The sequence below is a fragment of the Marmota monax genome, unplaced genomic scaffold (genome assembly GCF_021218885.2).
Source record: "Marmota monax isolate L192 unplaced genomic scaffold, Marmota_monax_Labrador192_F-V1.1 WCK01_AAM20220418_F8-fsc00070, whole genome shotgun sequence".
In the NCBI taxonomy this organism is placed as follows: Eukaryota; Metazoa; Chordata; class Mammalia; order Rodentia; family Sciuridae; genus Marmota; species Marmota monax.
In genome coordinates, this window is record NW_026692116.1 from 4421530 (window position 1) to 4434331 (window position 12802).

At 45.0% G+C, this 12802-nt stretch overlaps 1 protein-coding gene across 1 annotated transcript in view; it reads right to left on the reverse strand.

Annotated features, from left to right (window-relative positions):
- Abca4 (ATP binding cassette subfamily A member 4) overlaps positions 1-12802 on the reverse strand; it is a 152568-nt gene that overhangs the window by 43135 nt on the left and 96631 nt on the right. The window contains exons 39-45 of the mRNA XM_058585471.1: positions 9411-9526; positions 8275-8422; positions 5292-5415; positions 4786-4915; positions 1639-1759; positions 1117-1179; positions 536-642 (exon numbers count right to left, since the gene is read on the reverse strand). Coding sequence (XP_058441454.1) covers positions 536-642; positions 1117-1179; positions 1639-1759; positions 4786-4915; positions 5292-5415; positions 8275-8422; positions 9411-9526 — 809 coding nt within the window. The remainder of the gene's footprint in view (positions 1-535; positions 643-1116; positions 1180-1638; positions 1760-4785; positions 4916-5291; positions 5416-8274; positions 8423-9410; positions 9527-12802) is intronic.

The following is a 12802-nucleotide window of genomic DNA, read 5'->3' on the forward strand; positions in this document are numbered from 1 at the left end:
TTTTTAGTACCAGGGATTGAACTCAGGGGCACTCGAACACTGAGCCACATCCCCAGCCTTATTTTGTATTTTTATTTTAGATTTTATGAAACATTTTCACTAAGCAACTCACTGAGTTGCTTAGTGCCTTACTTTTGCTGAGGCTGGCTTTGAACTCTTGATCTGTCTCAGCCTCCCAAACTGCTGGGATTATAGGCATGTGCCACCACCCTGCTGGTGTAATCTTTTGTAGGAAGAGGGTGCTCAAAAGTTAATGACCCCAGAGAAATGAAGGATCACTGACTTATTGCTTCCTAGAACTTTCTAAGAACCTGTGCTAATAGCACTCTTAACAATCACAATTCATTTCCATTTTTCAGTGGATCTCTCATGTACTTTTAGGACCATGCTCTCTGGGAGGCCCCTTCCTCTGCAATGATCTTTCTAGGTTACAGAGTCATCCTGACATAGGGTCTGAAGATCACCTTCCCTATGTTGGATCAGGGATGTGGCCTGTGAGCTACACCCTGAGGCAGAAAGGGGCAGGGGCACTTACCTCTTGCCTGCTATAGTGGCATCGCCTGATGTCACTGTGGTGTCCCCTGTGAGCATCTTGAATGTGGTTGTTTTGCCTGCACCATTCACTCCCAGGAGACCAAAGCACTAGGAGAAAAAACAGAGCTGGCCTTGCACAGCAGAATAAGAGGGCCTGGAATGTCAGGCTCCAGTGTCGGTGTGTGATCTGGGGGAGGCATTTGAGACCTGGACTGCCAGTACAGAGGCTACTAGCCACATGTGGCTACTAACACAAAATATACCTAGTCCCAATGGACATTGGCCCTATGTGTAAAATACTCTGGATTTTAAAGGCTTAGAATGAAAAAATATGCAAAATAGCTCATCGATACTTTATATTAATTTCATGTTGAAATGACAACACTAGACATATTGAGCAAAATTAAAAATATTATTAAATTAGTTTTATATGCTTTTATTTTTTAATGTAATTATTAGAAAATTAAAATTCACATATGTGGCTCTTGTTAAATTCCTATTGGGTAGCTGTGCTTCAGAGGGGAGGAGTCTTGCATATACTGATTTTCTGAAGCATTTTCATATTGGTCTGCAGATACCTACCTCACCAGGTCGGATTCCAACACATAGCCTGTCCACTGCTGGGCTGGAGGAGCCTGAATAAACCTGCAAGATCCAGAGAAGCTGAGGTGAGGACTGAGACAGGGTTAGAGCAGGGAGAGCAAGAGCAAGCAGAGAAAGGTTAGTTTGGGAGAAAACCATCAATGCTCAAAGGTTATGGATTGACTTGGGTGTTCACAGAGCAGCTGTAAGCTCTGAGAATTGTGAAGCTGACCCATGCTGTGCAGAAATGGAATGGAGAAAGATCAGTGATGGTCAGCTGAAGGAGCTCTCACTGAGGTTCTGTATCAATATCCAAGGGGAATAGCAGGGTCAAAGCATGTACCTAGATGCTCTTGGAAGACAAGTTATAACACAGAGATGATGATGATGCCACATATTAGGAAAACAGAGTGCTTGAAGAAGCAGATCACTTGCTCTAGAGAAGGAACATGACAACGTTGTGCCATCTGAGGTCCAACTAGTAGCACCTCCTAAGCAACATGCCTATGCCTTTTTCTTTACCTTGGTGAGTTGATTTAGCCTTAAGATATCAGTTTTATCTCCACCACTAGTAATTCTTTGTCTCTCTTCAGCCACATCATCATCTTCATCAACAATAGGCTCCTTGGGGGGCTCAGCAATCCTAGGGGAAGGAAGAGGACAGGATTGGGCTGGGTGTGTGGAGTCCTTGGCACTGTGGTATTCACCTGACCTTTTCTCCAGTTCCCTCACTTCTGCTTCCCCTGGACTTCCATCCTCTAGGGCTTTTATTCTAAAAAGTGCTCCTAACAGGAGGTAGGCACAGACAGAGAGGTTGAATGTTCACATCCAGAGTCAGCTCCAGGATCCAGTTCATGCTGGACCTTTGGCAGGTCATGGACCTTTCTGAACCTTTCCTCCTCCAACCACAGGATGGAGAGAAGACTCTATGTCATACAGTTTAGTGAAGATGAGCTCAGCACAGTGCCTGGCACAGAGTAAAGACGCAGGACCTAGAAACTTATTACTAAGACATTTTTTTCTATGTCAACAACTCAATGAAGCTTAGTTGCTGTCTACCAAGCTTTCTATGTTCTTCCACCCACTATGAAACTCAACCTCTTAAAAACTGCTGTCATCTGGTCATCCCATGCCACCAAACCTTCCATCATTCTCCATCAGCTATAGGCTAAAACCAGATTTCCCAGTTGGAATATCAGAGCCCTGTGCTCAGGCCCCCCGGCCCTTCCCACCTGATCATCTCTTGAACTCACTCTTCTATACTACTGGCGCCTGCCCCTGGTCCCTAGCTCATGCTGGCCTTTGCTACCTTTCACATATTCTTTTCCTCCTGCTGTGCTACAGGAATCCCCCCATCCTTAAAGGCATAGTTTCTTCTCTGAAATTCTCCCTGACTACCAAGGCCTCTAGTCCCCCCATTTTTTCGCTCACTGGCTATATCTAGCCCATCACCAAGTTTTGTCTAAAAATCTTCCTGCTATTTATCCAATCAACCTATTTTTCTCCATCTCCTGATGCCACCATTTCTATCCAGGTCACCATGGTTCTTGCCTGAGTACCAATATGGCCTTCTGTCTGGTCCCCCTGCTCTAAGTCCTGGTAAGATCACATCACTTCTCTGATTTAAACACCCCCCAGGGTTGTGTGTTGCCCTCAGGCTTGAGTCCCAAGTCATTAAGATGAGAGGGTATTTCATGACAGATCTGTGCCCCTCCAGATTCATCTCCTGTCCCACTTCACCTTTCACAGCTAATCTGAACTCCAACCATTTCATGCACCATTACTTTCTGGGGCTTCTGTATCTTTGTGTGGGCCCTATCCTTGACAAGAGCACCCTTCCTTTCTCCCCTCCCTGGCTCCTTCTTAATATGGGTGTGGCTGGAAACCAGAGGCTGTGACATGCCTTTTTGGTCCTCCTTAGGATCTAAGGCAGGCAGGACCCACTCAACTGTGCTGTCCTCAGAGTGTGATGGTAATGGCTTATTTGGCTGAATAACCCTCTTCTCCACCCCTTCTCACTCATCACAAAGGCCTTTAAAAGATGTGGCCAAAGGCTGGGCTGGGGCTCAGTGGCAGAGTGCTTGCCTAGCAAGCATGAGGCACTGGGTTCGATCCTTAGCACCACATACAAAAAATAAGCAAATAAAATAAAAGCATGCTGTCCATCTACAACTACAAAAAAAAAAAAAAATGTGGCCAAAGCAGTAGAGAGGTCTTCAAGGGCTGAGGATCCCAAGAACAATTCTTCACACTGTGTCCCGTAAGTAGAACCAATTCCTGATCATGATTTATCAAAAGTGTTTGACCCATTATTTCTTTCAATCCTTATGACCCTGTGAGTAGAACAACAGATTAATTTGCAATGAATCAATTTCCTATGGGTCAAAACCTTAAAAAATACACAAAAGAGCAAGTCCAATGGCCAGGTATGGTGACACCAGTAATCCCAGTGACTTGGGAGGCTGAGGCAGGAGGATGGAGCCAGCCTTAGCTGGCTCAAACCCAGCATCAGCTACTTAGCAAGGCCCTAAGCAACTTAGTGAGATGCTATCTCTAATAAAATATAAAACAGGACTGGATATGTGGTTCAGTGGTTAGGCACCCTTGTACAAAAAATCAATCATCAATCCCTGATACAAAAAAAAAACGCAAGTCCAAACTTGGAATCTTTATTTACATGTGACTAGAATTAGTCTGAGAGAGGAAATATTAAGAAACAAAACACTGGCCAGGTGTAGTGATACACACCTGTAATCCTAGCAACTCAGGAGGCTAAGGCAGGAGGATGGTAAGTTTGAGGCCAGCCTCAGCAACATAGTGAGACCTTTCTCAAAATAAAAAAGAAAAGAACTGGGGAGGTAGCTCAGTGATCAAGTGTCCCTGGGTTTAATCCCCAGTACAAAAAAAAAAAAAAAAAAGAGAGAAGAAAAAGAAACAAAACACTGTCAGGAAATTTTGTTAGGGAGGGCCCAGTGATTGCAAAGCCAGTAAAGGTCCGGATTACAGAGGAACCTGGGTTGCTGCTCAAAATGAGGTAGTTGCTGGCAAGGCCTGGGGGAAGAGCCTAGGGAAGATGGGCTGAGCTGGGTTGGGGCCCTGGTCAGTTGACCCAGCCATTGAGAAGTCCTGGTAAAGTTAGAGTTAGCAGCTATTATCCAGCATCCAGGGAGGGAGGGTGAATCATTGCCCCTCAGCCTTCACAGGCTCCTGGCTGCACTCATGGGGCACGTAGCCCCTATATTACTCCCCATATTCTCTCTGTCCTATGGTAACCCCACTCAAATTTCTAATTAGCAAAAGGGTATACTTTGTGTTTTCTCAAAATTATTTCCTAGTTCTTTGGATGCTTTTTTAACCATTGTTATTTGCAATGCTATTGTCTAATTTCAAATGAGTATGTGGTAATTAAATGAGAAGATTAAAATAAAGAATTAAAACTAGTGACATCTATTTTAAATAGTTTAAAGTTGAGACTTGGCTTCAATTCTAATATGCCTATTTTAACCCATCTCTTCCTGTGTTATTTAGAATAAGCCGGGCCTTGAGAATGTAAAAAAAAATCATCATGGAGTGGGACTCCTGAGGAAAGAAATGACCATATCAGTATGAATTTCAGTCCAAGACACACTGAGCTGCCCGCTGGAACCCCCAGGTGCAGCAAGGGCATACCATCTGGTGAAGAAGAAGTGTTTCTGGACGAGGAGGTTCAAGAGGAAGTACACCACCCCTTCTGCTGCCATGGCAATCACGTTCTTCCCAATCAGGTCCCACTGGAATGGATTTGGGGAGTGCTCCTCACCTGGAGATTTGAGGCCACTGAACATCAATAGGGTTTGAGTCTGTGTCAGCTGCCCCAGGTACCCCCTAAAAACCTGGCTACAATAGGCCCAACTGGACCAGGCCTCATGCAAGGGATTAAGTAAGAGCCAAACATGAGTCTCATCTTGGCTTTCAAGTCAAAGAGGGAGAGAGTAAAAACCTGCCCTCTGCCCCTCCTGTGACTCCTGAGCCATGAGAACAGAGGCACCCTAATCCCTCCTGGGTGGCAGAATAAACCCAAGCCAACACAGTGCCTTTCCACCCCAGCCCAGGGTACAGATATGATTGTATCCTGCAATCCTCTCTGCCTCAGTGGATCCAGGGCCTGTGCTCCATGGACCTTGAATGCCACCCACCAAACCGGGCATAGACGTCTGTCACAGCCTGACTCAGGGCCAGGTCAATGAGGCCCCGGCCCAGGCAGAAGTGGGGGAAGATAATGAGCAGCTTCCTCAGCATGGCGTTGAACCTGAGTAGCGTCTGAAACAGAAGGACAACTGTTAGATATAAGGGCTGATGCTGCCTACCCTGTCCTGAGCAGGTGGGCCGGGATGCCCTCTCAGGGTGGGAGCAGAGGAGGTCTGCAGGAAAAGGACTTCCAGCTAGACTGGCCACAGGAGGGATTGGTCAGGCAGGATGCAGAGGGTTTGATGTAGCCATCCTGAAGTACTTACTGGAGGTGCCTCAGGACTAGGCCACAGAAGTAATAATAAATTCATGACTAATCAATGCCTGGGGCTCCCTGTGTCATTCTTGTGGGTAGGAACTGATTCCTAGCCCAGCAGCATTTTCTGAATATTTATTGTGCTCAGTGCTATGTGGGCACTGGGGCTAACTGTAAAGAACATGCACATTGCTTTCCTTAATTAACCCTCCATGACTCCATGGACTACAGCAATAATCCATGGAGAAGCAGCGGCCCTGATGCTGTCTCTTTGGGCAGCTCTTCTGAAGACTTTTTTTGCCATGGTGTGGGAGTCCTCCAAGATGCCTGTTGCCAGAAGATGCAGCAGCTGCATCTCCCTCCCTCCCTTTCTCTTCTCTTCTCTTCTCTTCTCTTCTCTTCTCTTCTCCTCCTCCCTCCCTCCCCTCTCTCCCTCTCTCCTCCCTTTCTCTCCTTCTCCCCCTCTCTCTCTCCCTCTCTCTCCTCCCTCTCTCCCTCTCTTCCTCTGTACTGGGGATTGAATCTAGGGGCATTCTACCACTCAGCTATATCCCCAGACCTTTGTATTTTTTATTTTGAGACGTGTATGGACAGACTGACCTCAAACTTGGGATCTTCCTGCCTCAGATTCCGAAGTGACTAGAATTACATGCTTGTGCCACCAGGCCCAGTGGCATTTGCAATTTCTGACACCTATAGTTCTTAGCAGGAAAGGATGTTCTTTTCCCTTGTGCTCTCTGACAAGATCCCTACCCTTCTTTAGAGAGTCACTCAAGCAGTCCCCTCTCTCTTAGGCCTCCTCTGATTCCTGGGTTAACTATCCTTTCCTCTCTTACCACATTCCTGGGATTATTTCTTTTTTTAATGCACCTACTTTCTCCACTTAAATACCTTGGTTCCCTAAATACCTTGTACAATGGTTAGCTCATTGTAGGTACTTTATGATTCATTAAATAGGCTAATACTATTCTACTTACTCCAGGCCTGATTCAAGTTGAAAATCCCCCATAAGATGCTTCTAATCCCTGCAGCCCAGCTCTCTGGCCCACTCTGATCTGTAGTCTTTTACATTTCTTGCTCCTTTGATGTTCTCTCGAACACTGTATTATGGACTACCATATATCATGGCTTTTGTCAGTTGCTAACTTTGATGTGCAGCTTGTTTCCTTGCTGAAACAGGAACTCCTGGGCATAGGATGAGTGAGTCACACTTGTTTCCATTCACATATCTGTCACATGGTGTTCACCTAGTAAATGCCTCCCAACTAAGCAATGATAGCAGCTACCCTAAGAGCCTCATGTGGGATACTGGAAATTTCTGTAGCATTTATTGATCAAGTAAGCAGCTTTTATGGGAAGAAGAGTGCTTAGTAAATGGCTAAGTGCTCAATATGTGGCTGAATATGACTGCAGGAGGGAGAATGTTCTGAGTTCCTTTTAGTTTGCTATTTAATTATTCTGAAATAACACACCCTCTTAAGACAGTGGGCTGTGAGCCTGTGGCAAAAACAGCTCTGATGAGCAGCATTTTCATCCACCAGGTATGCAGGCCCTCTTCTAGCTCTGTGTTCTTATCCATGTCCCTCTGGTCTGTGATCTGCCATATTTCTATTATTAATGGCACAGGTGGGTTAATTCCTGGCTCAGTAGCCACAGAAAACCTCACTAGGTCTGGGGGAAAGTGGCTCTTAGGAGGTCATGGGAGGTTAGCTTAGGGCCTCAGCACAGACTTACCCTCTGTTTTCCCAGCAAGGGCACAGTGCAGATATGCTGGCTGGTGCCCACCCCTTGGACTGTGAAGAATTCATGAGGAAAGGAAGGGCTATCGAAGTGCCTGAGGATACAGGGACACCAGCAAACCTGAATGCTCTGAGGACAGCCATGAAAGGACTCAGACAGAGCAGGTGGGAGTGTGGAGTAAAGGCAGCCTTGTAGCTACTGCCACTTCTTTTAGCATTCAGCTGGCCATTTCTTTCTGGAAGGGAAAGTCAGAGGGTATGGACAGGACAAGTGGACTTCGTAGCTCAAAACATTTGAGTCATTCAGGACCATGATTTCCTAATCCTGTCCTAGGGATTAACAGGTGCAGTATAGTACATGGTATATGTTATAATTTGCATAAGAAGTGGGAGAAAGAATATTTATATATTTACTTTATGTCTCTAGAACACATTAGAAACTTGAATAAGGTTTCCTCTGGAGAAGGAAACTGGGTGAATCAGAAACAGGGGTAGAAAGGAGATTTTTTCATTATATGTCTTTTGTTCCTTTTACATTTTGAAATCACCTAAATGTGATACCTACCAGAGTCAGTGTGTGTGTGTGTGTGTGTGTGTGTGTGTGTGTAGGAAACTTAACAAACCTAACACTCACAGTCCCAGAGGAAACTTTCTTGAAAGGGATATGAAAATCTAAAAAGTCAGGGTCTTAGCAGTCATTTATAGCTTGCAGAATAGGCTTAGAAAATGCAACATTCAGAGCATGCAGATCAGCAAGAAGAAAGGCATGCTGGGAGGGAAAGAAGACAACAATGCTGGTCTAAGCACTGAGCATCTGCACATGCAGTGCTTGCCCATGGCTCTGCTTGGCCATTGCATACTCTCTAGTACGCAATATACTCTTAATCAAATAGTATACTCTTAATCAAATAAAGATGCCAAGAAAGTCACACTCACCCGGTTACTCTCAAATAATTCCAAGATGAAGGTGATGGCACTGCTGTTGATGCCGATGAATAGATTAGCACAAGACAAAGCCACATAGGCTGTGCTGGGGACGTCAAACAGGAAGGATGCTGGGTACATCATGGGAATGACCGCCCATCTGTGTGAAATGGCAATACCATGGGAAGTGTTCCAATTGTCATCCTATCAGCTGTACCTAGATAGGATGTACTCCCCTCATGTGTGAGGTGACACATTTGAATGGCCAGAGTCCCAGGGGGAAAAAAAGAGATGCTCCATCCCTAAGTTCTATGCCTCATCTTTAAATGAAGATCATAAGGCCCATCCTGACCATCTCATGGGTCATGTGAGGAACAAATAACAGTGGCTGTGTGTGTATTTTGTGAAACACAATACACAGGAGGGTTCTTCACCCTGCAGTGCTTCTGGCTCTAGTCTGGATCAGCAAAGCTGAAGGTCCCCAGCAGCTCATCATCACCGTTCATAGTTCCCTGGCTTCTGAATTCCCCTTTTCCAAGAGAGATGAATGGAAACCATTGCTCTGGTAAGATTTTACTGGCCCACATAGGAAGGGCAGGGATCATTATTTCCATTTTTCAGATGAGGAAACTGGGCCCCACATGGGTGGTTTACCTGTCCATAGTTACACCCACAGAAAGAGGTAGGCCTGGGATATAAAGTTGCATGATGGGCTCTACAACCAGCTGGACTTGAATCTCTGTCACCCTCTAGCCTGACTCAGGAGCAGCTTTCCAGCTGGAGTTTTCTATTATGTGAAAAGAACCCCTGGGCAGTACAGATGGAAGCACAGAGATGGGCAAAGTGGCCATAGATGACTCAGGGTTGTGGAGGAACTGGGGAGTGACCAATTCCCAGACTCCAGACAAGGCCACAGTGGGAGTGGAAGAAGAGTCAGACTATGTGGATCCCTTCCCAATGTCCCTAAATGGACTGGCCTTAGAAATACCTCTATTGGAAAAGTCAGAAACAGAAGCCAGATTCCTGATTAGCAGATGCAGACCCTGCTAGGGACTGGACACTAACCCTGTGCATCTACCACTGCTGGAAGTCCCACCCCACCCCTGGCTTCCCTTTGGTGCTATTAGTTAGGAGCCCAAATGACTTACCCATACAGCATGAGCAGAGCAATAAGGGCAGGAAGATTGCTTGGGGATGTGTAGGCTTTCTTCTGAAACCCCACGAAGATGCCTACCACCAGTCCTGCACTCACTGCATAATTCATCTTGAACAGAGAAGATAGCAAGTCATGAACAACTAGGACCTGTTTCATGGTCTGTACAATGAGGGATGGGACAAGGCTCCTCCAGATCTTAGGGTCTGGGGTTGACTTCATCTGTCTAAACAGTTCCTAGTCTTCCTGCTGTCTCCTTCCCCCAGGGACCTTCAGTCTATATCTATGAGATGAATTAATTGTAACATCCAACTGGATCTCTCACTCTTTTTAATTAGTCACGAAGCCCCACTGATGCTACTTTCTAAGCACATCTCTAGAATTCAGAAAAACTTAAAAAATAGTCATTGATCTCACAAAGCTCAAATAGATGATGACACCCTTTAAAAAAAAATGCAGTCCTGAAGCCATTAGGTCAGGCACAGGAAGGTGGGCACTCGTGGTAGGGTTAGGTCTCAAACAGGATGAAAACCAGAGGAGGGTGAGGAGGGCACCCACAGAGGGTTCCAGGGAGAGTGCTTGAGCCCCAAGGGGAAGGAAGGTGTTCTTCCAGGGGGCTGAGCTGGTGTGGAGTATTAGAGCCAGGACTGAAGGAAGAGGAGCTCCACAGAGCAGCAAAAGCAGGGAGAGGGGGTATCCATGCAGGGAGGGGTGGTGGTAGAAATGGGGCACTTACTTGTTACTTACAGGTAATAAACTCTGATAGGTAAATGATTTGGGGTGATAAAAGCCAGTTTCTCACTCTTGGAGAAGGGAGTTATAAATGCAGAGACAGAAAACTAGAATGAGCCTCTGGTGTTGGACTGGAGCTAAAGGTTTTGGTGAGCATAGAGCTTAGTGTGCAGAGACTGAGGTATACAGATGTAAGTATGTGGATGGCTGTGGACATATATAACGTATCTTCCCTGGGTCTATCTACTGAGAAGACCTGGTTCCAATGACACTTTAGTGGCAGTGAACAAATCTGGCACTCAGATCTTGGTCTCTGAGGGCCACTTTCCCCTGAAATGAACCAGGGCCCTTTGGGGAGATGGTTGGTTCTGGGAAGGGGTGGCCGAAGGACAGGGTAAGCTTGGAGCATCTTGTGGTGCCAGGGAGCAGTGAAGTGCTCAAGGAGGATGTAGACATAGTGAAGAAGGCACAGAGGCCAGCTTGAAGGAGCTTTCCCTGCCACACTTGAGACAATCTTCATATTAAGCTAAGTAATGATGGTATGGAGTTATAATCCATCAATTAACACAGGACCCATGACTACATACAATTATATATAAATAAGTAAATGAACAAATGGAAAGTTTGACAACAAACAGGATATTTTCACATATTCAAAGTACTTCTCAAAATTTTTATCAATTATAAAGAGAAAGAGAATAGTTCTGACAGTGGAGAGTAGTTCTGACAGTAGACACCTTCTTAAGTGAAAAGGTAAACATCCTCAGTAATAGGACAACTTAAACCAGAAGCAAGCTGATAAGATGCAAAAAGAACCCAGCTTCCATTTCATGACACTGCTGCCTGGGACACTCTGCCTCACAGGGAAGGCTCAGGCAAACCCAGATTAAAAGATGTTCTGCAAAAGAAATGGCCTGTAATCTTCAAAAGAACTAAGACCACGAGTATTAAGGAAAAAAGAGAAACTAACTGTACCAGGCTAATGGAGACTAAAGAGACAGGACAACCAAATGCAAGGCAAAATTCTGAGCTAGGTCCTTGTCTAAAAAAGATGTCATTGGTGCAATTGGTAAAACTTGAGTGGGGTCCAAGAAACAGGTGGCAATGGTGCCCCAGCACTGGTTTCCTGAAGTTGACAGTTGTGCAGTGGTTGAAGGGGGCAAGTCCTCATTTGCAGGAGATAAATATTGAAGATGCTGGTATGTGTGTGTGTGTGTGTGTGTGTGTGTGTGTGTGTCAGAAAGAGAGAGAGAAGTGGGGGGAGAATCTTGTCAAGAAGTTGCTCCCAAATGACCCAGATAAAAGTTTTACACTGTACTTGACATTTTTACATAAGCCTTACATTTCTTTTCAACATTTAAAAGAAAAGGAGATGACACATATAAAAAGATAGGAATTTAAAACACCACAGATGTGCTAAGTGACTGATATAAACAATAATTGTTCATTTGACGATGACCCCCAGGTGTGTTTTTTCCTTTTTACCACTGGCTAATGAGGGTGATTCTGTTATCTGGCAGTTCAGCCAGGAAACCTGCCTGGATCTGCCCACATGAGAAGTAGGCAAATAATAAAAAAAGAAAAAGCAAATTTTATGCAACTCTTTTTTTTTTCTGTTTGAATTTTATACAGCTTCTTCTCTCCAGCTTGATCAAACTGCATACAATTCATATTTACTTTTTCCATCATTTGCCTATTTCTTATGTGGGAAGGTGGCTAGATCCAGCCAGGTGGAATCCAGGAAGGCTCTCTGGCCTGGCTGCTGGTAACAGATTTCTGAAATTCAGCACTACAGATTCTGAGATTCAGATTCCAGGCCAGCTTTAAAATTCTAAAGCATCAGGAAGCCTGCCAACACCATAACAAGTGCACTATCTTCTCTCTTCTAACCCTTCAACAGATGGACTAGGGTCTACGTTGTCAGTATGGCTTCCACTCCAGATGGCCACTGTGTCCTTCTAGCTGTATCTTTCTATAGGCCGAGTCCTCTCTCTGTAGACACACACACACAGGTCAACTCCAAGTGCAAATGGTATTCCTCATCTTTTAAAAGTGAAAATATATATATGTATATCTCAGCACTTTAATAAGTAGCTTCTCAGGGCAGGAGAGCCTGGATCCTTTCATGTTAAAATCTCAGGGCCACTGTAACCTCTGCCCAAAGAGAAGCCTGCAGCTTCTGAGTTCCTATGCGCTTGTGTTTTTTTTCACGCAGATGGAAAAGAAAGGAAAGAATTTAAACACTACTGAAAATTTCTAGCTTTGAATGTTAAGTGAGAGCTGCTTAATTAGTTGAGTCAGATTAAAGAAATCATGTCTTCAGGAATCCTAATTTTCAGTATTATTGTCAAAAGCCACAGAGAGGGTCACTTGTACTGTCCTCTACAAGATGCTACTTCTGGCCTCTACCAGTTGATGTGTCATCTGGTGGAGCTCCCAGTGGTCTTAGGATGCTGAGATGAATCAAATGTGTCCTCATATTACTGAGGACACCCAGAAGAGATGAGTTGTTGTTTTCTGTCTCTCCTTTTTTTGCTGTATTGGGGATTGAACTCGGGACCTTGTACATGCAAAGCAGGTGTTCTACAACTGAGCTACACCCCAGCCCCTGGTTGGTGTCACAATGATCCTTGCTATATTATAACTAGGCCTTTG